Below are 22,493 nucleotides of genomic sequence, written 5' to 3'. Positions count from 1 at the left end.
AATAAACGTGCTTGGTTATGGAATCAAGACAATCTATCAATTGGAAGTAAGTTTGCTTTTTATTGGGGAGGGGCTGCATGCAAGGCAAACCTCGACCCATTGTGCTATATCGCACCAGCCCCCTCCCGTCAGTTTTGATTTTAGTTTTTGGGTCACACCCGGCAGCGCTCAGGGGTCATTCCTGGCTCTGTGCTCAGAAATCACTCCTGGCAGGCATGGAGGACCATATGGGACGCCAGGATTCAAACCAATGCTGGTCCTGGGTCAGCTGCTTGCAAGGCAAAGAACTCCCTACTGCTGTGCTATCTCTCCAGCCCCACCAGTTTGATTTTTATGAATAACTTTTTTTTTTTTTTTTTTGGTTTTTGGGTCACACCCGGCGGTGCTCAGGGGTTACTCCTGGCTATCTGCTCAGAAATAGCTCCTGGCAGGCACAGGGGACCATATGGGACACCGGGATTTGAACCAACTACCTTTGGTCCTGGATTGGCTGCTTGCAAGGCAAATGCTGCTGTGCTATCTCTCCGGGCCCTTATGAATAACTTTTGGTCTTTGCCTTCCTACTTGCATTCTACAAAGGATTCAGAAAATTTGCAGGTGAATAGCTCCTGTTCCTTGACAGGCCTCTTTCTGATGAAGATTCTACATTATATATATTTTTTCTAATTTGCAAACGACTTTTTTCCTAAGCAACAGCTTTGGCTGACAGCTTGGGTGCACATAATACTGGTGCACAGAGGAAGAGGAAACATTTCAAACCAGGATGCTTTCTTCTTTTTCTAATTTTTCGTCGGAGTCACTAACAGTGGCGCCAAGCCAGGCTGAGCTAGGGCACTGCAGGGCCACACAGCCAATGGACATATGGTGCCAGGGCTAGAACTCAGGGCTCAGATAACGGTTGGGCTAGCCCTTTGCCTTATAACTATCCTTCTAGCCAGAGCTGATTCTTGGCTCTGCTGACATAAGCACGGAAATGAATTAATTATTCAGAAATGCAGACGTTGACAACACAAGCTCTTCACCGCTTTCTTCTCCAACACCCACACCGGTATAAAGAATTAATCAAAAAGGGCTGGAGAAATTGCACAGTGGGGAGGGTGTTTGTCTTGCACATGGCTGACCCGGGTTCAATCCTCATTCCTCTAAGCACCACCAGGGTGCAGGGTGCAGAGTGAGGAGGAACCCCTGTGAGCCACAAGGTGTGGCCTAAAAACAAAACAATCAAGGAAAACAACACAACTGTTTTTGGGAGACCACCATAGTCCCTTTCCTCAATGGCTCACATCTGTCTTTGCCTCACTTTCCCCACTGCGGGGTGCTCAGCAGTCCCTCTGCAACAGATGAGCATGACCCGCCAATCCCCAAGGTAGCATGGAGACAGCGACTGAACTTTCTTTTTTTTTTTTTGGTTTTTGGGCCACACCCATTTGACACTCAGGGATTACTCCTGGCTATGCGCTCAGAAAGTGCCCCTGGCTTGGGGGGACCCTATGGGACACCGGGGGATCGAACCGCGGTCCGTCCTACGCTAGCGCTTGCAAGGCAGACACCTTACCTTTAGCGCCACCTTCCCGGCCCAGCGACTGAACTTTCTAATGGTCCTTTCTGCCTGCCCTGTGGCCTCTCACACTCACCGAGGTCCTGCTCCAATCACCGAAACATCAGGGACCATTAGGGACCTGCACTGTGCACCAACAGCAGCTGGTCTTTGCGTGAGGAAAAAACTGATCTTGATTTCAGGTTCAGCCTTAGAGGCCAGGCATCAAATATCTTTTTTTTTTTTTCTGGTGTCTGGGCTACACCTGGTGATGCTCTGGGGTACCCCTAGCTCAGCACCCAGAAATCACTCTTGGCAGTGCTCAGGGGACCCTAGGGGATACCAGGGATCGAAATCAGATCAGTCACGTGCAAAGCAAAAACTCTCCCTGTTGTACCATTGCTCTGGTCCTGGGTCTGTGCCTAGCATCTTTCTCATTCAGAGATCAAGAGGACACCTCTGGTTTTCAAAGCTCACTTGTTTTTGTTCTCCTTAGTTAATGTGACATTTTTGGTGGCAGGAGGCTCCCCAGTGATGTTGGGGACCATCAGGGGCTACAACGTACAATGCTTTTATTATTATTTTTGTTTGTTTCTGGGTCACATCCAGTGGTGCTCAGGGGTTACTCTTGGTTATGCACTCAGAAATTGCTCCTGGCAGGCTCAGGGGACCAATGGGATGCTGGGATTCGAACCACCTTCTGTTCGAATCGGCTGCATGCAAGGCAAACGCCCAGCTGCTGTGCTATCTCTCTGGCCCATGCAATGCTCTTTAAAGGAGAGAAATGCAGCATCCACAGCCGGGGTCTCTGCACTGTAGGGGTTGGACCCCTGGGCCTCACACAGGCAAGTGGTGTGCAGCATGTACCCCGCTGGCCCGACAGGCGGTTTTCTGTGTTTTCCACAATAAACACACATAGGGAGGGGTCACAGCCCATGTGGGGGGGGGAGGGTACTATGGGCTGTGACACTATGGGGTCATAGTGAGGGGAGAGACCCACATCCAGAGCCTCCCAGGGCCTTCCAGACCCACAAGGCGTTTTTGTGGCCCTTCCAAGTTTTCCCTTTCAAACCCCTTTGTGTGGGCTCCCAGATGCTCAAGGGTTCAGGAAGTTTCCTTTGGGTAAAAGATGTGGTTGGCAGACTTGGCAGTTCACAAACACCATGTTTCCCTTCTATCCTGGGGTGCGCCCAGATGCACCCCGAACAGAGCCAGTTGCTTCAAGCCCCTGAGATGCCTAAGAGCAGTCATGCCAGGAACCAAGACAGGAGATGCTTCCCCTTGACCTGCACATGTTCCCACTCTCTCCCAGGGGGTGGTGCCAAGACAGGGCAACTAACTGACCAGCCAGGGCACATCTGGGAGGTGTAAGGGGGTGGGGGTGGGTTGTTACATCTATCCCCTATCTCAGGACTAACCTGGGTTCGATCATCCTGGCATCCCCTAGGGTCACCTGAGCCCCGCCAGGAGTGGAAGAGAAGCAAACAAACAACAACAACAACAAGACACTGCAGAGACTCAGCCAAAGAGACAGGCCAGCGAGAAGTGAGAGGACAGTCCAAGCAGGTGAGGTAAAGGTTGCATGCAGTTGCCTGGGGGTTCAACCTCTGAGTCCCCACCCTGAAACAAACTTGTCAGGTGTGATCCCTGAGCACAGAGGGAAAGTGTAAGCCCCGAGTACCATCAGGTGTGACCCCCCCCCAATAAACCCCCAACATCAGGTGTGACTCCCCAAAATAAAAACCATCAGGTGTGACCCCCCAAATAAAACCCCCAACATCAAGTGTGACCCCCCCAATAAAGACCATCAGGTGTGACCCTCCCCAAATAAAACCAACATCAGGTGTGATCCCCCCAAATAAAACCCCCAACATCAAGTGTGACCCCCCCAAATAAAAACCATCAGGTGTGACCCCCCAAATAAAACCCCCAACATCAGGTGTGACCCCCCGAAATAAACCCTCCAACATCAGGTGTGACCCCCCCAAATAAAACCCCCAACGGCCCGGTCGGCCTCAGCACTGGGGGAGCCAAAAGGGGCGCTAAAGGGCGGCGGTTCGAGTCCCACAGGGCACCCCACAGGGTCCCCCCAGGGCGCGATTTCGGGGGCAGAGCCGGGGGAGCCCGAGCCCGCCCGGACCCCGACACGCGCCGCCCGCCCGCCCGCCCGCCCGCAGCCGGGGCCTTTACCCGAGGCCGCCGCCGGCGCCGCCTCAGCCCGACGCCCGCGAGAACCGCCGCGCCCGGGCCAGCGCCCGCCGCCCGGCCGCCATCTTGCCCGGTGTCGCCGCGCCGCGCTTCCGCCGCATCTCCGTGCCGCGCCGCGACAGTTCCGCCGCGCGTCGCGTCTCCGCCGGGCAGGACGCGGCCGAGCCCCCGCGCGCCGGAAGTCCCGCCCCTTCCGGCCCGCCCTCGAGGCGGCGGAAGTGGCCGGCCGCCGGAAGTCCCGCCCCCGACTCGGCGCTTCCTGCCTCGCGGGCCGTCTCGGGGCTCCGGCGTCGGCGGCTTTTCATGGTAGGGGCGGCCGCGGGGCCGGGAGCCGGGAGCCGGGGTCAGGTTGCGCCAGGGGCTCCAACGACTGGGGCTGGGGGCTGGGAGGCAGCTGGGGGCGCCAAGGCCCGGGGCTGGGGTGTCAGGGGCCTCCCATGGGTGGGACTGGGGTGCCAGGGGGCTCCAGGGGCCGGGGCTGGGAGGCATCTGGGGCACCAAGGCTGGGGTGTCAGGGCCCCCTATGGCTGGGACTAGGCTGTCAGGGGTCTCCAGGGCCTGGGGCTGTGGGGTCTGGGGGCGCCGGCGGCTGGAGACAGGGAGGGGCGGGGGACGCCAGGGCCTGGGGTTAGGATAGGGCTGGGGTGTCAGGGGCCTCCCAAGGCTGGGACTGGGGTGTCAAAGGGCCGCCAGGGGCTGGGGTCTGGGGGCGCTGGGCCTGGAGACTGGGGGGTCAGGGGTTCTAATGGCTGGGGCTGTGGGTTCGGGTCAGGGGGCTCCTGAGGCTGGGAGGGGCGTCGGGGCTCCTGGGACGGGTCAGGGGGCTCCAATGGCCAGGGCTGGGGAGGATCAGAGGACTCAAGGGTTGGGGTGGAGACAGGGCCCTTCAGGGTCTGAGACTGGAGGGTGGGGGTCCAGAGCCTTCAGGATCTCGGGGTGGGGTCAGGGGCCTTCAAGGTCTGCTTGGTGAAGCAGCTCCTGGTGCCCGAGTTGGGGTGACCCAGTCCGGCCCTTCCTTGTTCTTGCCCCCCACCCCTTTCTCAGCCCTTCCCAGGACAGCAATCAGCCAGGAAGTTCCAGAAAGAGTGAAACCCAGCTCCCCAAACTGGCCCCCAACAAGGTGCCTTTGTGCTGCTGTTGCTCCCAAAATGGCCCCCAGACCTACAGGCACAGTTCTTGGACACTTCCTTAGAAATGGCCCCAAGCTCTGGGCAGGAGAGGTGGTACATTTAGGGTTTAAAGTGTTTGCCGTCAACCCTGATTTTGCACACATCCTGAGCACAGAGCCAAGAGTGAATGCCCCCCAGAGTGTGGCCCAAACCCTCCCCCAAACCAGACCAACAAACTAGAAAGGACCGAATCTTAATAGGTTCCCGGACTATTACTAAATCAGGTGGGAGGTGGGAGGCCACTCAATCTGAACAGGGATGTGAGGGGTGATTTATTTTGAAGGGTGGTTTGTGCCACACCAGTGATGCTCAAGAACTGCCCTTTTCTCTGGGTCCAGAGTGGTAGCACAGCATTAGGGTAGGGCATTTGCTTTGGACGCAGCCAACCCTGGACAGACCTAAGTTCTATCCATGGCATTCCATATGGTCCCCTGAGCTTGCTAGGGGATTGCTTGCAATTTCTGACTACAGAGCCAGGAGTAATTCCCGAGCACCACCGGGTGTGGTAGCAAACACCGCCCCTCAAAAAAAAAAAAAAGAAAAAAGAAAAAAACCTGCTCAGGTGTTACTCCTGGCTGTCTGCTCAGAAATAGCTCCTGGCAGGCACGGGGGACCATATGGGACACCGGGATTCGAACCAACCACCTTTGGTCCTGGATCGGCTGCTTGCAAGGCAAGCTATTTTCTCCGGGCCCCTGGACCCTGTATTCTTGATGTGATTTCTGAAAAATAAATGGTCAATCCAGGACCCTTCTCATGCAGAGCCTTCCTTTTCTCCCCTGAGAAATGGAGTTGAGCTCTACCTACTCCAACCCATGTAGTTCTCCAAATATCACTAGGCATGACCCCTGAGCATAAAGCCCGGAGTAAGCCTTGAGTGCTGCAGGGTGTGGTAAAAAAAATAACAAACAAAAAGCTAAAACGAAGCACGATTGATAACATCTCCACTAGACTCTTGGAGAAACAGCCCAGTGCTAAGCCCAGGAAGAGAATGCAGGTCCACGCCTACACAGCTTCTCAGAGGTAGTTCCTCTTACGTTTGGACTGCAAAAATAGTATTTTTCCCTGAAGAAATCCAGTTAAGTTGGTTGAACAAACCTAAACCCCTAGATTTTTTCCAGCTGCAAGAATGCCTTCAGGTTGGGGCATTTGGTAATGAATCTCAAGGCAGTGACTCTTTTGGGGGAGTGTTGGACCACACTCAGCAGCACTCGGGTTTCTCCTGTCTCTGTGCTCAGAAATTACTCCTGGAAGGCTTGGGGAACCATGGGATGCCAAAAATTGAACCTGGGTTGGTGGTGTATAAGCCAAAACTGCTGTGCTATGGCTTTGGCCCCAATGCAGTGACTCTTAAAAAAAGCCCTAGCTGTAGTGCAGTGGTAGGCATTTGCCTTGCATGCTGCTGACCCAGGAAGGACCTGGGTTCGATCCCCGGTGTCCCATATGGTCCCCCAAGCCAGGAGTAACCCCTGAATGTCGCCGGATGTGGGCCCTCTCCCCAAAAGAAGCCAAAGCCCTAGCCTTGTGACCCTCTGCCCTGGACACATGTCAGAATGACCTTGATAACAAAGCTGCTTAAGCCAACTTTTCCCAGCCCAGCACCCCCGAGTCTGATCAGTTGTGCAGCCCTGACAGCTGTCATTCTTTAAGCATCTCCCCATTGAATCTGGCCCTGCAAGGATGGGATCTCCAGTCTCATGGACAGCTTGGTGGGGGATAGGAACCACAGAAAGGAGCCAATACCAAGGGCCCAGGTTACAAAGTACTTGCTCGGTCTCTGTGAGTCAGTGTGAAGCTTGTGGCCTTCACAAACGCCCCCTATTTACGAGTTAGGAAGCAGCTGCTGGTTTGAGTCGCTCTCACATCACACAGCAAGTGGTGGTCCTGGGCCTGCAGATGGCCTCCGGCTCTGCACCCAACTTCTGGGTGAGTGCCTGCAAGGAGACAACTCTGCAGAGGGCTGTTGGAGAAGTTGGTGCCTGTTTTCCCATTGTATGAGCCTGGTTGCAGCCCCTCGGGGCTGGTTTTTATTCTGTGCTTACAGTTGCTTCCTGTCTGCGGCTCTGAAAGGTCCGGGACTGGCTTTTGTTCTGGAGGCTTGGCTTGGTTTGCGGTAGCCTGAGGAAGTGACTGATGTCATGGAGCAAGGAAGAATCAATTTGGCGTGTTAGAGCACTGCTGTTATCAGAGAGCTAGTATGGGGTCACGGCACTTCCCTGTATGGCCACCCCGCTTGATATCCTGGCACCAAGTGGCCATCCCCAGTCGAAGCAGGAGTGATCCTTGAGCACGGAGCCAGCAATAAACACTGAATACCACTAGATGTAGCCCAACATTATAAAGGAACAAATACATAATAATAAGCTTTTCCAAGACCCAGGCATCGCGGTGGGGATGGGAGAACTCATCCCGCCCACTCCTCTCCCCCCAGACCGCGTGGGAACGATGACAACAAAAGGCTGATGGGAAGTAGGGGCATCTTTCTTATCCACCTTGTGAAATGACTGTTCTTGAGCCACGCCCTGAGCTGCTGGGAGGGGGCTCTTCCTGGCTCTGCTCCCCCTGGCAGGGCTGGAACAAGGGGATGGAGAGAGACCCTTTCTGGTGCTAGTTCTGGAGCCCACATAGGTCACGTCATGTGCTGTCTTTGGCCCTAATGGGGCCTAGTGCTGATGTCAGAGGGAGGAGGCTCTCATCTTCCTTATTTGGGGGGGGTGGTTTGGGGATTACACCTGGCTGTGCTCGGTGATTACTTCTGGCTCTGCACTCAGAAATCACTCTTGACATGCTTAGGGGACCCTATGGGATGCCGGGAACCAAACGGGTCCGTCCTGGGTTGGCTGCATGCAAGACAAATGTCCTACCGCTATGCTATCGCTCACTCTGGCCCCCTCCCATCTTCCTTGGCTCTTTTTTTCCTTCCTGTCACAGAGACTTCAAGTGAACTAAGCCAGAGCCTTGCAAACCTCTCTTCAACCCTTGACTTTGAAGAAGCAGGAGCAGCTCCTCAAGAACCCTTCTTAGCCATTCTCCTTGTTCCTTGTTCCCCTCTGCTGGGGCCCGTCTTTGGGTCCCTGGCTGGTTCTTTCGAGGCCCCTTTGGAGGAGCAGTCCCTGGCTTCTGCCTTCCACTACTAGTCTCTTGCCTCATTTGATAAAATAAAAGTGTTAGGGAGCCAGTGAGACGGATGCAGATGGAGTCACTCCTTGGCATGTGGCCGGCCCCAGTTCTATTCCTGATGCCACTTGCTCCCCCCAACACTGCCTGGTGAGACCTGGCGGCTCTCCCTGAGCCCAACCGGAGATGGCCTGAGGTGCTGGGGTGGTCCTCACATCCCTAGCACCTCAGGCTGAGGAGTACCACACCCTTGCATTGAATCTCTAGCCCTATTAGCCCCATATCCTGGGGAAGGTCCTGACTTCCTGAGCACTGCCTGGGAGAGCCCTCTTACCCCCCAAAAAAGATTTTCTTCTTTGTCATTATAATACATGTTTGGTGTTGTTTTTGTTTGTTTCTTTGATTTTGGTTTCTGGACCACACCTGGCGGCACTCGGGTTCCTCCTAGCTCTGCGCTCGTAAATCACTCCTGGCAAGCTCGAGGGACCATATGGGATGTCTGGAATAAAACCCGGGTCCGGCCATGGTTGGCCGCGTGCAAGGCAAATGCCTACCGCTGTGCTATCACTCTGGCCCCTAGACTCCTAGAAGCTTGCTTCATCTGGAGCAGGGGTCCTCAAACTTTTTCAACAGGGGGCCAGTTCACTGTCCCTCAGACCATTGAAGGGTCTGACTCTAGTAAAAACAAAACTTATGAACGAATTCTTATGCACACTGCATAGATCTTATTTTGCAATGAAGAAACAAAACAGATACAAATACAGTATGTGGCCTGCGGGCCATAGTTTGAGGACCACTGAGAGGGTCTGGTGGGAGGTGGTTGATTGGTCAGTTGGTCAGTGGCATGTGGCATTAGGGGACGGGGTGGTGGGCAGTGCCGAGTGTGTTGTAGGACTGTTGGCAGCCCAGAGGCTCTAGGGGCCTGTGGGGTCTGGGGGCTCTCAGGATTGGGGAATTGGTGCCGCTTGGTGGGGGGGCGGAGCCTGGCCCCACCTCTCCCCTGCTCACTTTGAGAAAAGTCCAGATTTTTCCCATGAATTTTTCCATGTTGCTCTCTTGTTTTTGTTTTAGGACTGCACCTGGTGGGCGGGGTGCTTGAGGGGCTGGTAGGGAGACCCTCGGTGGTGCCATAGATGGAACTTTTGGGGTCAGCTGTGTGCAAGAGGGTACCTTAACCCCTGTGCCATTTCTTTGGCTCAAACTTGAAATTGTCTTTATTCGAGGAGGGAAGAGGTTTGTTGTACCACAGCCACTGATACTCAGGAGTTACTCTAGGCTCTGTGCTTAGGGATCACTTCTGTCAGGTCGGGGGAACCCTGTGGGAGACCAGACATCGAACTCCACTCTGCTGGGTACAAGGCCAGTGCCCTCTCCTTGTACTGTCGCTCCAGCCCTTCTAGTTGGTTCCATTCAAGCCTGCCCAGAGACCTGAGGCGTTGGGCCAGAGTTGGCCACGGCCTCCTCAGGTGACTCCCAAGTTTTTTGCCCGCAGGAAGAGATGTCAGGAGAAAGCGTGGTGAGCTCAGCGGTGCCGGCGGCTGCGACCCGCACCACCTCCTTCAAGGGCGCCAGCCCCAGCTCCAAGTACGTGAAGCTGAACGTGGGTGGGGCGCTCTACTACACGACCATGCAGACGCTCACCAAGCAGGACACCATGCTCAAGGCCATGTTCAGCGGCCGCATGGAGGTGCTCACGGACAGCGAGGGTAAGCAGGGTGTCCATGGCCTGCCCACTTCAGGCTCTTTTCTTTTCTTTTCTTTTCTTTTCTTTTCTCTTTTCTCTTCTCTTCTCTCTCTCTCTCTCTCTCCCTCTCTCCCTCTCTCCTCCCTCTCTCTCTTTCTCTCTCTTCTCTCTCTCTCTCTCTCTCTCTCTCTCTCTCTCTCTCTCTCTCTCTCTCCCCCCCTCCATTCCTCAATCCCTCCCACCGGGGCCTTGGCACACAACCTTTGCTGTCATCTGTCCTGCCAACCAAACAGTTGCCTGGCCCAGTGCCCCGTTGCTCTGGAGTGAAGTAGAGGCACTCACTCTGGGTCCTTGAGACTCCCCTGATGGGCTCAGGGAAGTATATGGGATGCCGGGGACTGAACCTGGGTTGGCCGCATGCTAGGAATGGCCTCTACCCTGTGTTGTGCTGTTGCACTGGCCCTGGGAGAGTTTTGATTCCAGCTGGAATTCAGGGCCCAGAGCAGTTTCAGAGGGAAGGAGAGCAGATTCCTCATCTGGGTTTCCCTCTGGCTCCTGGGGAGGGTCAGACCAAGGAACTTGAGGCTCCACATGGGGATTCTGGCCTGCTGGGGAATCTGGGCGGGTGAAACCTGTGTGCAGCGCTGCAGCCTATTCGCTGGAGAACGAGAAGTGCAGACAGTGGCACCCCCTCCCCAAGGAAGCAGGCTAGGGCGGCTTCTCTTCCGGCCTACCTGGCTTCAGGCAGGGCTCATAGAAGGCAGCCAAGGGGCAGCCCTGGCTGGTGGCCATGTGACTGCTGCTGAGGGGACACACTGAGCCCTCCCTTCCCATGCCCTTCCTCCGTGGTCTGAGGTTGTGCCCAGAGCCTGGGCTGCCCGCTGCTGCCCTTTGCGTGGCCGGGAAGGCACTCAGGATGCAGGTCCGCTCTCTGCCCCCTTCTTCCTTTGTTTTGTGCTTTGGGGCTTTGGGCCACACCCAGCAACACTCAGGCTCCTCCTGGCTCTGCTCAGGAATTAGTCCTGGCAGCGCTCTGGGATCCTCTGGGATTGAACCCAGGCCAACCGCATGCAAGGCAAATGCCCTCCCCACTGTTCTATTGCTCTGGCCCCTCTTTCCGTCCGCCCTTTGTGCTCTGATATGGACCCAGCACCCCAGCCTGTATGCCTACGTCTCACAGCCTTTGGGAGCTCCCCTGAAGGCCAGGCATGCCATGGGGGTGGGGAGTCTGGCCTTCCGGTCCCTGCTGTGCCGTCAGAACAGCCTTGTTGGCACCTGGTAAGTGCACAGTGTGTCGAACCCGACATGTGACCTCCGGGACACCCTAGAACATATGGCCCAGGTCCCCCCATCCCTTGCTTGACATGAGACAAAAGCCCGTCAGCAGCCATGAAGTTTGTACCTATGTGGGGGCCGGAAATGCCAAGGTGGGCCCCACCAGGTGAGGGATTGTCACAGTGTGCTACCCTTTGAAGCAGCGGTAGCCGGAGACAGACGACAGGCCCATGAACAAGAGTCGGAATCTCGGGAAGCGGCTTGAGAAGCAAGGTGTTTCTGGGTGCAGAGGGCCCAAGGGTGCGTGGTGCCCCCTGCCTGTGCACCTACGCTCAGAGAAGGATCCAGGCGCTCCATGGAGCTGTTTTGGGTGGCCAGCCTCGAGAGCTGCTCCCAAATGCCCGTCTGCCAGGTGTTGTAGGCGAGGGAGAGGGGCTGAGTTGGCTCCCCGTGTTGCCTGGTCCTCCCTCTTGGGGGACCAGAGGCCAGTGGACGCTCCTTGGGGGAAGGAGATGAGCAGCCCATGGCCTGGAGCCCACACATGTTCTCCCGCAAACTGGACTGTGGGCCTCACCAGCTGCTGCTGCTGCGAGACACAACAAGCACGGAAGCCTCTGGGTGCTGCCAGAATCAGCTCCGCGTGCCCAGGCTTCCTGCCTCGTCCCTTGGACCCTACTACCCCCTGCAAGATGGCGTTCCTAGAACAGAAAGGGGCTGGACAGAACAGTTACCCCCGCATGTGAGCAGAGCTAGGTCTCTCCCAAGTTGGCGCCTCTCCACAGTGCCCTGGCACATCTCTGCTGCCACCAGCCTGCATCTCTACTACTCCATGCGCCTGTCTGCCTTTTTGCCCTTTAAGCCTACAGATTTGTGGCCCCCCTGCAACAGGCTCATACTCCACCCCACCTCCACCCCCCAGGAGCTGCACGCCCTGTGTTTGCTTTTCTCTCCTGGGCCCTGGAGCCGCCTGTGGCAGGGAATCCAGTTTATGCTTTGAAAACAGCCAAACTCTGCCAGAAGTCTGTGCGCTGATGGAAACCGCATGGCCGGGGCCTGGCTTCATCAGCCTTATTTATCCGAAGCATTTCCTGGCGCATTCTTGAGCCGTCGCCCAGCCCAGCCTCGTGGGCTCCTGCTCATTTACAGAAACTCTGATGCTGGAATCCCGCTCTCGTTTCCCAGAGGCCCAGTCATCCAGGTGGCAGGGCTGGGGCTGGGTCTGCTCAGCTGCTCTGTGTCTCCGGGACTAAGCGGCTGCCTCTGTTTGGGCGAGAGGCATTTATTTCCCTCGAGCTGCTGCTTCTCTGCGCCTTCCTCACCCCCCACGGGAATGTCCCCAGCCTCTGTTTCACCCACCCTGCTTTTAACCTGTCTCAAGAAGAACTACTTTACTAGGGTTTGTGCTGGTTTTGTCCAGGGGACCTTGGTTCTCAAAACAGAGGTTGAGGGCAACCCCACCACCAGCCCTAAGGAGACATTTGGTCCCTGTTTGGAATCCTCTTCTCTCACTGGGTCTAGAGGAGGAGTCTCTCAGAGAGCCCCCCCAAACGTGTCTGTCTCTGGTGGAACCTACAGAACCTCTGGCTTTCTCAGGGAGCCACGCCAGCCTGCAGCAGGATTGATGAGGACCCTGGGAAGCGGGCGGGGTGACCTCCCTGGCCCCCACGTAATGAGCCGTGTTCCTGGTTTCTGGCTCTGCTCAGCGGTCAAGCCTACTCCAGAAGTGACAGACTGGGGCTGGTCTGGCTGGTGTGTGCCTCCGTGGCCCGGCTGTCATGGGCCAGTCGGTGCTTACCTGAGGTTACTAGAGAGGAATTCCTGTACAGGCACTGTTGGGTGGGGGGGATCCCTGAGGACCATGAGGAATGGCTGGTCTCGGGGGAGATGTGGTAGGAGACAAGCAGACACCCTAGAAAGGTCTCCCGGTCCTGGCAGTCTTACTCTGCAGTTATCAGGGAGTAGCTGGGACATTCTCACCCAGGGGTTGTATAGATTTGGGGCTGCCCTCAGTAGTGCTCCGGCCATTCCTGACCTTGGTGGTGGGTGCTCAAGGACCACTTTCAGTGACAGGGATCGAACTGGGGTCATGTGTGTGCAAGGCCAGTGCCTTAACCTTGTCCTGTCTCTCCGAGTGGCTTGGCCAAGGGTTTTTTCCAGGGTCCTTTGGAATGTGTGTTAGGCCTCTGGGGTCTTGGCATCCCAAAACAGAGCGCCTGGGGGACAGTTGCCTCCAGCCAGCGGGGCTGGGCTGGGTGGGCAGGCAGGGCCCAAGGCACTCTTGTCTCTGCGGCCCTCGAGCAGGTGAGCTGGGTCCCATCCTTGCTCCTGGTCCTGCTGCGCTCCAGAAGGGGAGAAGCGTGTGCCGGGTACCAGGCGCCCCCTTCGCCCTCTGCAGGCTGGATCCTCATCGACCGATGTGGGAAGCACTTTGGGACCATCCTCAACTACCTTCGAGACGGTGCCGTGCCCTTGCCTGAGAGCCGCCGAGAGATTGAGGAGCTGCTGGCAGAAGCCAAGTACTACCTGGTGCAGGGCCTGGTGGAAGAGTGCCAGGCAGCACTGCAAGTAGGCATCACCGCACGCGCACACACACACACACACACACACACAGCAGAGCTTGGGGGAACATACGCACACACACACGACACTTTGAAGCTCACTCCTGGCACACACACACACACACACACACTTTGAAGCTCAGCTGACTCCTGGCAGAGCTTAGGGGAACGACGTACACACACACACACACACACACACACACACACACACACACGACACTTTGAAACTCAGCTCATACCTGGCAGAGCTTAGGGGAACATTATATAGCGCCAGGTATGAAACACAGGTCAGCTGCATGCCAGGCAACTGCCCAGCCTGCTCTGCTGCCTCTCCCCTGGAAGTGTGAACTCACTGAACTGGGAGGCCTCCCTGGCCGAGACCCCGCTCCCCAGAAATCCTGCCCCAGAAGAAAGCTCACAGTGCTGCAGGGCCGGTGTCAGACAGAGGCGCCATCTCTCTCTCCTCTCTCTCCCTTCCTCTCTCTGTCTCTCTTACACACACACACACACACACACACACACACACACACACACACATTTCTTTTCAGATATTCACTATACGCCACGTTACCTTCAGACTTTGCTCTAAGAAGTTGGAGTTGAACGCACTCAAATTACCACTCCCTAACCACCAGCAAGCTCGGAGACATGGTTCCTTCCACAGCATAGTTCATCCTAGTGGAAAGAAACCAGTATCGTCCCGTCCCGTGTGTCCCCCCCCCCCCCCCGCCCTCAACCCAGGAGGCCTGAGCACTCCCCACTAAGTGTCTTGCTGTCTTGACTGTCTGGGGTGACCCAGGGTGTACCCCTCACCCCTAAGACTCCCAGGTGTGGCCCCTCTGAAATTTTTGTTCGTTTGTTTCTTTCCCTCTTTTTTGGCCACACTCGGCAGTGCTTAGGGGTTCCTCCTGGCAGGCCTGGGGACCGTATGGAATGTCAGAACTCCAACCTAGCACTGTGCTCTTGCTCTACCCTCCCTCTGGAATGTTTTTAATCTGTACCTCAAGACTTGACCTTTGTGCTGTGCTGTGAAAAACTGCAGAGAAGGCAGCATGTTCTTGAGCTTTTCTGTTTATGGTTCCTTTTGATTTATGACTTTTTGTTTTGTTTTTGTTTTTGGGCCACACCTGGCGGTGCTCAGGGGTTCCTCCTGGCTGTCTGCTCAGAAATAGCTCCTGGCAGGCACAGGGGACCCTATGGGACACCGGGATTCGAACCAACCACCTTTGGTCCTGGATTGGCTGCTTGCAAGGCAAACGCCGCTGTGCTATCTCTTTGTGATTTATGACTTTTTTGAGGCGCCAGGCAGATCCACGATCTTCACCTTAGGCGCTCTCAAGACCTTGCTCCATCGTGTGGCTTCCCTGGTTTTCTGAGTCTCTCCCTCATGAGGTCCTTGGGTTTTCAGAACTCTCAGGTTTATTTTTATCTTGGAAATCTGCCCTGAGGGCCCCTTCCTGTGGTTCCCCCCAGCACTGATCTCCTGGTTTCACTTTTCCTTTCCCAAGTAATTTTTCCCTGTTCAGTTTCTCTCAGCCCCTCCACATTGGTTCGTTTCTTGGGTCACACCAGGCGGTGCTCGGGGCTTATTCCTGGCTCTGGTCGGGAATCGCATTGGGTGGGTCTCAGGGCACCCTGTGTGGTCTGGGCAGGGGCCCTGCATTCAAGGCCAGCACCTCTTCGCCTTGGTGCCTACAGCTGCATCACCCACAGACCCCGTCGCACCCTTTCTTCTCAGTTTTGCTTTTTCATACCACTCGCTGCACAGTCCTTGCAGTTGGCCTGCAGGATCTTCTGTCTGGTCTCTCTGGGGCCTCATTCTGACCTTCGTTTCCCACTGCCTTTATTGCCAAGCTCCTCCCCATTTCTCTCTCAGTTCGGGGGTCCCACCTCGCCTTAGACCAGGGGTCCTCAAACTTTTTAAACAGATGGCCATAGTTTGAGGACCACTGCCTTAGACCCTCCATGCATAGTCTGACACTCGTGATCACCAGTGGAAACTTGGCAGTCGGGTTTGGCAAAGCCTAAGGTGCTGAGTGACCCTCCGCCAGCCAGAGGCCTTGAGGGATTCGGGGTGGAGCAAGAAGGCAGCCATCTTCCTCGGGACTCCTGCCGGCTTTATCCTGGGCTTTGACGAGGGGAGAGCCAAGCACTCAGTCCCCCATTTTCCCAAATACCTGCTCGCCTTTCTCCCACAGGACGGTTGATGGTCTCCTGCCTTTGGCTTCCGGGCCTTCCCTGGCCGACACCTTGATGACAGGCCCTCTCTGCTTGGCAGAGGATCTGTGGCAGAGGTTCCGCCAGCGGCCTAGTTTCCGCTTCCTCCCAGCCTGGGGCTTCAGGTCTCCTCCCTCTCCTTAGCATCACTCTGTTTCCTTTTGTTTCCTTTGTCCGTTTCCTCTTCACTTCCTGGCAGTGGGAGGTTAAGCTCTTAGCAATGCCAACCTCTGGCCTCACATCCCTGGGCATATGACATTGGTGCGAGTATTCACAGAGCCCCAGCCCTGAGCACCCCGGCACCCCACCAGCTGGCAGAGGCAGAGGTCCATGCTGTGCGATCTTCCCCGGTTGACGTCCTGTTTTGTTTTTTGTTTTTTTTCTTTTTCTGTTTTTTGGGCCACACCTGGCGTTGCTCGAGTTCCTTCTGGCTCCGCACTCAGAAATTACTCCTAGCAGGCTTGAAGGACCATATGGGATGCCTAGGGTTGAGCCGGGTTCGTACTGGGTCTACCACGTACAAGTCAGATGCCCTGCTGCTGTGCTCTCGCTCCGGCCCCTGATGTCCTGTTTTCTTTCAGCAGAACAAAGATACTTACGAGCCTTTTTGCAAAGTCCCTGTGATTACCTCGTCCAAAGAAGAGCAGAAACTTATAGCGACTTCAAATAAGGTAGCTTGGGGAACAGAGACATACGGTGACTTCAAATGGGGGGCATGGTGATATTTTTTTTCTTCCGCTAAGGGTGAAGCTTCCAGGAACCTTGGGGGAAAACCTTGTCAGTGGCCTGAGCCACTGTGTAGGCCTTGTGTGGGCTCCCACCCTTCACCCGTGTTCCCCTTGTGTGGGCCCTGGCTCCCCGTCTTCAGCCTAGTGGTAGAGCCTGGGTGGGGCAAGCCAGAGGCTCACTGGCCCCATCTTCCCCTCACGCTTCTTTTCTCCCAAACACCCCACAGCCGGCCGTGAAGCTGCTGTACAACAGGAGCAACAACAAATACTCGTATACCAGGTAAGGTTCTGGCCAGGAGAGGAAGGCCTGCTCCCACCAGCTGGGGCCTGCCCCATGACCCCAAGGGTGGTCTCTGTGTGTCAGGGGTGCTCAGGAAGGCAGACAGGTAGAAGGTCCTCCAGCTCAGGAAGAACCGCCCCATTTGTTTCCCAGGTGAACCACCTCCCTCACAAGGTGCAGTGGGTTTTGTCTTTGGGCCACACCTGGCAGCACTCGGGTCACTTCTTGCTCTGCACTCAGAGATCGCTCCTGGCAGGCTCGGGGACCCTACGGGATGCCGGAGATCGAACCCAGGTTGCCTGTGTGCAAGGCAAATGCCCTCCCTGCTGTCCTGTGGAATCACTGGTTCTATTCTAGTCAAAACAGGTTGTCTGTCTGTCTCCCATGGTGGCTTGGCCGTCTCACATTCCCACCAGCGCTGCTGTAGATTCTGGAAAACCTTCAGGGCCTGAGAATGGGTTGCTCTGAGTCAGGACTTTAGGCTGGTGTGTCTGGATTTACTGAGTTTCCTGGGAACCCAGAAGCCCTGGGAGAGATAACTTTCCCTTGGGGAGTTCTAGTCTGCTGGTGGCTGGGGGGCCTACCCCCCCCCCCAGCTGCCTCTTCTGTGCCCTGTGCCCATGGGCCTGGGTTGTCCCAGACCTTCTCTGGTGCTCCGCTTGGGAGCTTAGAGACCAGAGCAGCCAGTTTGCTCCTGGACAGTTCCTTGCCCTGCTTTTTGTGCCTCGCTCTGTGCTAGTACCTGGCTCACGCTGTTCTTGTGGGGTTGCGATTGGTGAGGGCAGACTATACCCCTGCAGTCAGGTGGAGCACCAGCCAAAGGGGTGGCTGTGAGGACCAGCCTGTGGTGCCCTCGCCAAACATGTTTTCTGCAGCAACTCAGATGACAACATGTTGAAGAACATCGAGCTGTTTGACAAGCTGTCACTGCGCTTCAACGGACGGGTCCTGTTCATCAAGGACGTCATTGGGGACGAGATCTGCTGCTGGTCCTTTTACGGCCAGGGCCGTAAGATCGCCGAGGTCTGCTGCACCTCCATCGTCTACGCCACCGAGAAGAAGCAGACTAAGGTAGGAGCCAGGGCGGCCAGCGCCTGTCGGACTGTCGGTTGGGCTTCTTCACCCAGGAGCACCCTCAGCTCAGAATGGAAAGCCGGGGCCTGTTTACATGGACACTCAGGGCCACTTCCCTGGGACTCCAGCCCCCTACCCCCATCTCTGTTCCAGGTCTCCATGGCTTCATTCTCCCCCTGGGCTTGGCGGGGGGGGGGGGGGCACAGCTGCCTCCTATCTGCTCCCTGAGCCTAGAGCCAGGAGCACACCCCAGCCCTCCCCTAACCTGCCCCTGTCCCCCAGTTTAACTAGTAGTGATCAGTAGTAAGGATGTGGGGCTGGAGGGGTGGTTGAGGCGGAAGGTGCTTAACCTCCGATGCAGCCACACCAGTGACCGACTCTGGCTTCCACCCCTGGGCCCACCTCTGGGTCCATGAGCACCGCAGCTGCCAGGCCTTAGCAGAGTCGGAATAGACAGCGAGCAACGCTCCCCCACGGTTAGGGTGGCCCCAGATGAGGCCTTAGGGGCCCGGCCAAGGTGGTGGCGCAGCGCCCACATACTTGACTCGCTCTCGGCCCCGACTCACGCAGGTTGAGTTTCCCGAAGCCCGGATCTACGAGGAGACACTGAATATTTTGCTCTATGAGGCCCAGGATGGCCGAGGGCCCGACAACGCACTGCTGGAAGCCACGGGCGGAGCAGCCGGGCGTTCCCACCACCCCGACGAAGATGAGGAGCGAGAGCGGGAGCGGATCGAGCGGGGTATTGAGCGGGTCCGGAGGATCCACATCAAGCGACCCGACGACCGGGCCCACCTGCACCAGTGAGCAGCTGGCCCTGCCTGGCCCGGCCCACCACACCCTCCCCGCCTCCTGCCTCGCTGCATTTGGTCCCCGCCAGCGCCCGGAGCCCCGGAGACCCTGGTAACAAGTCGAACGGTTCTTCTGCTACTTCCTGACAAGGTGGATTGTCTGTAGGCGCATGAGCAGCCCTCCAGTGGGTCTAGGCTCCCGCCTTTCTCCCAGGACAAGGACGCGAGGGTGGGACAGGGCGTGAGCCTATGTCAACCTCAGTGGGTGGTGGTGCCTGTTGGGGGAGGCTGGCGAGCCTTTTGGAGTTCAGTCGTATAGCTTCCCAGTGGGCACAGCAGTATCTGCACCCCCTTTCCAGCCCCAGGTACTGGCTCGTACCATCCACATGCTAGGCCTGCCCCATACTTGGGTCCAGATGACCCTTGGGGACTTCAGGGTGCCCACGTCTGTGGCCGCTGCGGCTGGGCCAGGCTGGGCAGAGCTGCCCCTCCCCACTGCCCTCCAGGGGCGCCTGCTGGTTCCAGGCGCCATTTCCTCCTGGGCCTTCCCTGTCCCATTGGCCTTGCTGCTGCAAGTGGATCCCCCTCCAGGTCCCAACCTGTAAATTAAACGCAGCCTCCCAGACTCCGTCCCCACAGCAGGGACACTGCCATGGGGGTAGCTTGGTGGCTGTGAACCTGGCCATCGCTCGGTGGGGGGAGGGCTCCCTCATGTCTTGGATTTTAACCGTGTGGATGGGTGGATGGAGTGAGAGTGAGCAGAGTGAGAGGTACAGCCCCTTGTGGGGCTGGTGGGCGCTGTGGCATGTCTGTCGAAGGGAGGCGTGGGTTGTGCTCAGGACCACTGGAGCGGGGCCTTCTGCACAGTGCCTGGTTACCTACCTCCCGGGCTCCTTCATACCTGCTCCAGATGGCCCAGCATGTGGTGATTGAGGCTAGACTTGGTAGAGAAAGTATTGACAGGCTGTGAGCATGTTGAGATGGGTGGAGCAGTGACGGGCTCAGTACAGTGGAATCGTGAGCTGTGAGTGTGTGAGTAGGGTGGAGTAGTGAGGGGCTGTGAGCCTGAATAGGTTGGAATCATGGTGGGCTGTGAGTGTGTGAGTAGAGTGGGGTAGTGACGGGCTGTGAGCCTGAGTAGGGTGGAATTGTGACGGGCTGTGAGAGTGTGAGTAGATAGGGGACGGTTTCCCTCTGCCTCTCCAGGGGGCTGTGACTATTTTATACCAAAGGGATTCATTCCTGGGGCAACCCAGCACACATGGTGTTCCCAAAAATGTTTCTATTTTGAATTGATTTGTACTGTTGAGACTTTTCTCTACCACTCTCCCCGTGGTAGTTCTCTGCCTTTACTTTGTACCCACCAGCCAGCCAGGCCTACAATCACGAGAACAATCACACGTGACTACAGAGCACACCGTGGGTAGAAGCTTTTGACACTGCCCTTTAGGAAACTTTTGTATAGGGCTATCTTGGTGTGGAGCAGGCCAGGGGACGGCTAACCAGATAACGTCTCGTAAATGTTTTCTGCCGTTCACAACCGACCCTTGGCAACCCTTGAGTTGAACTGTTTTATTTTTAGAAAGGTAAAAAAAGAATGTTTGGATTTTTTTTTTGGTAGCAATGGAAAAGCCATCATAACTAGTTTGTAAAAAATGTTTCCCAAGGAATTCATTCACGTGTGGAACAATCTGATCTGTGTTTGGCTTCTCTGTCCCGTGACCCCGTGTCCCGGCAGTCTCTCCACTTGGACTCTTCTTAGAGCTTTGCAGTTTCTCTAGGCGTGCATCTCGGCTTCCCTAGAGGACTTAGCCAGCTTTCTGTGTGAGCCGCCTGATACTGTGAGGTGGCCAAGCAAGGTTCAGTCCCAGCTCTGTCGCCAAATAAGACCCTACACAGAAGCCGCACTATAGATGTTGGTCCTACAAGCAAGTGGAAACTGTTCATAATGGTTACGGATCAAGCAAAACCCTGTATGGTTTGGTGAGGCGTCAGGGTTAGGTGGACCTTTCAAAGCCACAAAGCCACTTCTGGTCAGAAGTTCAGTTCCTTTAAATCAGTCCTCATTGTGTCTCGGGGCCGCTGCCCCAGGTGACTCTGGGCACGGCTGTCCCTCAGGGTCGTTCCCCTTCTCCCCACCCCACCCCCTGTCCCAGCCGTGTGTCTCTTGAAAACTTGCTCTGTGTTCCTGTAGTGATGTGCCGGACAAGCATTTGTGGATGGGAAATAAAAGTTCCGCTTCTCTCCTTGTCTGGGTCTTTTCAGGAGGGTCAACACAGTTGACCAACATCTGTGTTGGGGTGCAGAGGGCAGAACTTGCAGCTGGAACGGCAGACGCCCCTCAGTAGCAAAGGTCTTGGGTTGATGGAGCAGCACCAACACAGAGCCAAGGCAGCTTTGCAAGGCATGAAATGTTCTTCCTTTCAGCCCATATGCCTGGTTCTGTCCTTGCAGCAGGTGGGCAGCTTGGGAAGGAGAAAGCTTGTTCATCCTGGAGCTCCCAGTGGGGTCCTTTGCAGCCAGTCCTGTGGGTGACCCGAGACTGGGTCCCAGATACACATGATGACCCAGTGCCTTGGGTGGGGGAGCTCTGGCATGAGGGCCCTTGCTCCAGATACACTTCTTTTCCAGAGCTGCTGGAGTTCAATCCACTGTCGGGTCCCCCCCCCCCCGTCGGCCGGGGCAGCGGTGGTGACGGGCATGATCAGGGGCAGCTGCCTCTCAGGATGTCACGTTGACTGACACCTACGAGTCAGCGTGCAAAGTTAGGAACCTCCCGCTTGGGCCTCCCCAGAAGGAAGCAGTTTTCACCCCCACTGTCAGCATCAGCCAGGCGGGTCTGGGGGAACCCGGGGGACCCGGTCCCACCTGCCACCAAACAAGCCACGCCGAGAAATAGCGTGTGGTGCCAGAGTAATCAGGAAGACACTGGTGATAGCAGGGTCAGACTCGGGCTTAAGGGCCAGCACAGTGGGTGGCTGGCTGACCCAGATTCAATCCCAGCATCCCTTACGGTTCCCCAATCCCCCACCAGGAATGATCCCTGAGCACTGATCGAGGAGGCTGCCCCAAGCACAGCCAGATGTGCCTTCCAAAGAACGAAGACTAAATTGGTTTAGGACAGCATGTAAGCAGGAGAACTGGCTTGTACTCAAGGTCAGAAGTGACCTTACATTCTGGTTTGGCTTTGGTTTGGGTCCATCACCCGTGGACTCAGGGATCACTCGTGGCAGAGTCACTGTGGAACTCAGGGACTGACCATGTGCACTCTGGGGCTCAAACATGGGTTGGCTGTGCAAGGCCCTTTGCTTAAAGATTTTAATGATGGCCTGAAGAACTTGTTGTATTTCGGGTGTATTTTACAGGCGACCGCTGTGTTCTATTTACATGTACAAAATGCCTTAGGGACCAGTAAATTGGTGCTTGCCTTGTATGTAACCGGCCCAGGTTCATTCTTGGCACCCTCTATGGTCCCCTGAGCATTGCTGGTGTGGCCCAAAAACGGAAGGGAAAAATAACGGGGAGCCGGAACAGTAGCACAGCGGGTAGGGCTTTTACTTGCAATCAGCCGATCTGGGTTGGATCCCCAGCATCCCATAGGGTCCCCCGAGCCTGCCAGGGGTAACTCCGGAGTGCTTCTGAGTGTGGCCAAGAACAACAAAAAAACAACAAAAGGCCAAATGTCCTAGTGAAATGAGACTGATGCGTGCACAGGGAGAGAGATGCACTAATACTTCACGTGATGAAGCCCCCACGGGAGAGTGTAAGACAGTCCTGTGCCGACAAGCCCAGCACTTGGGCCACTGCTCAGTGTCAGGTAAACCCAGAGCCTCATTCCCGCCCAGAAAGTGCATC

The 22,493-nt window shown here is 56.2% G+C and overlaps 1 protein-coding gene and 1 long non-coding RNA gene across 3 annotated transcripts; both read left to right on the top strand.

Moving 5' to 3' along the window:
- The first annotated feature begins 3,988 nt into the window (after nucleotides 1-3,988).
- Nucleotides 3,989-19,460, top strand: KCTD10 (potassium channel tetramerization domain containing 10). 2 transcript variants are annotated; one of them, XM_049767864.1, is made up of 7 exons: nucleotides 3,989-4,051; nucleotides 9,524-9,737; nucleotides 13,386-13,555; nucleotides 16,350-16,436; nucleotides 16,721-16,773; nucleotides 17,649-17,844; nucleotides 18,418-19,460. In XM_049767864.1, the coding sequence occupies exons 1-7, from the start codon at nucleotides 4,049-4,051 to the stop codon at nucleotides 18,652-18,654; spliced, it is 960 nt and encodes a 319-aa protein (XP_049623821.1). In that variant the 5' UTR covers nucleotides 3,989-4,048; the 3' UTR covers nucleotides 18,655-19,460. The 2 variants fall into 2 exon arrangements, with proteins under 2 accessions (XP_049623821.1, XP_049623820.1); XM_049767863.1 differs by having other exon boundaries at nucleotides 16,347-16,436.
- An 11-nt stretch (nucleotides 19,461-19,471) lies between these two features.
- Nucleotides 19,472-20,887, top strand: LOC126000764 (uncharacterized). The gene is made up of 2 exons (XR_007492857.1): nucleotides 19,472-19,747; nucleotides 19,815-20,887. It is a non-coding gene; the product is annotated as an uncharacterized LOC126000764 (long non-coding RNA).
- The last annotated feature ends 1,606 nt before the right edge of the window (nucleotides 20,888-22,493 follow it).

Source organism: Suncus etruscus, chromosome 2 (genome assembly GCF_024139225.1).
Source record: "Suncus etruscus isolate mSunEtr1 chromosome 2, mSunEtr1.pri.cur, whole genome shotgun sequence".
NCBI classification, from domain to species: domain Eukaryota; kingdom Metazoa; phylum Chordata; class Mammalia; order Eulipotyphla; family Soricidae; genus Suncus; species Suncus etruscus.
Note: the sequence above shows the minus strand (reverse complement) of the source record. Positions and strands in the feature narration are given on the sequence as shown.

What these genes read in the sequence shown, in the direction of transcription:
- KCTD10 (XM_049767863.1), top strand. An exon ending in AGTGCCAGGCAGCACTGCAA is followed by an intron (nt 13,556 to 16,346) that starts GTAGGCATCACC and finishes GTTTTCTTTCAG; the next exon opens with CAGAACAAAGATACTTACGA. An exon ending in TTATAGCGACTTCAAATAAG is followed by an intron (nt 16,437 to 16,720) that starts GTAGCTTGGGGA and finishes AACACCCCACAG; the next exon opens with CCGGCCGTGAAGCTGCTGTA.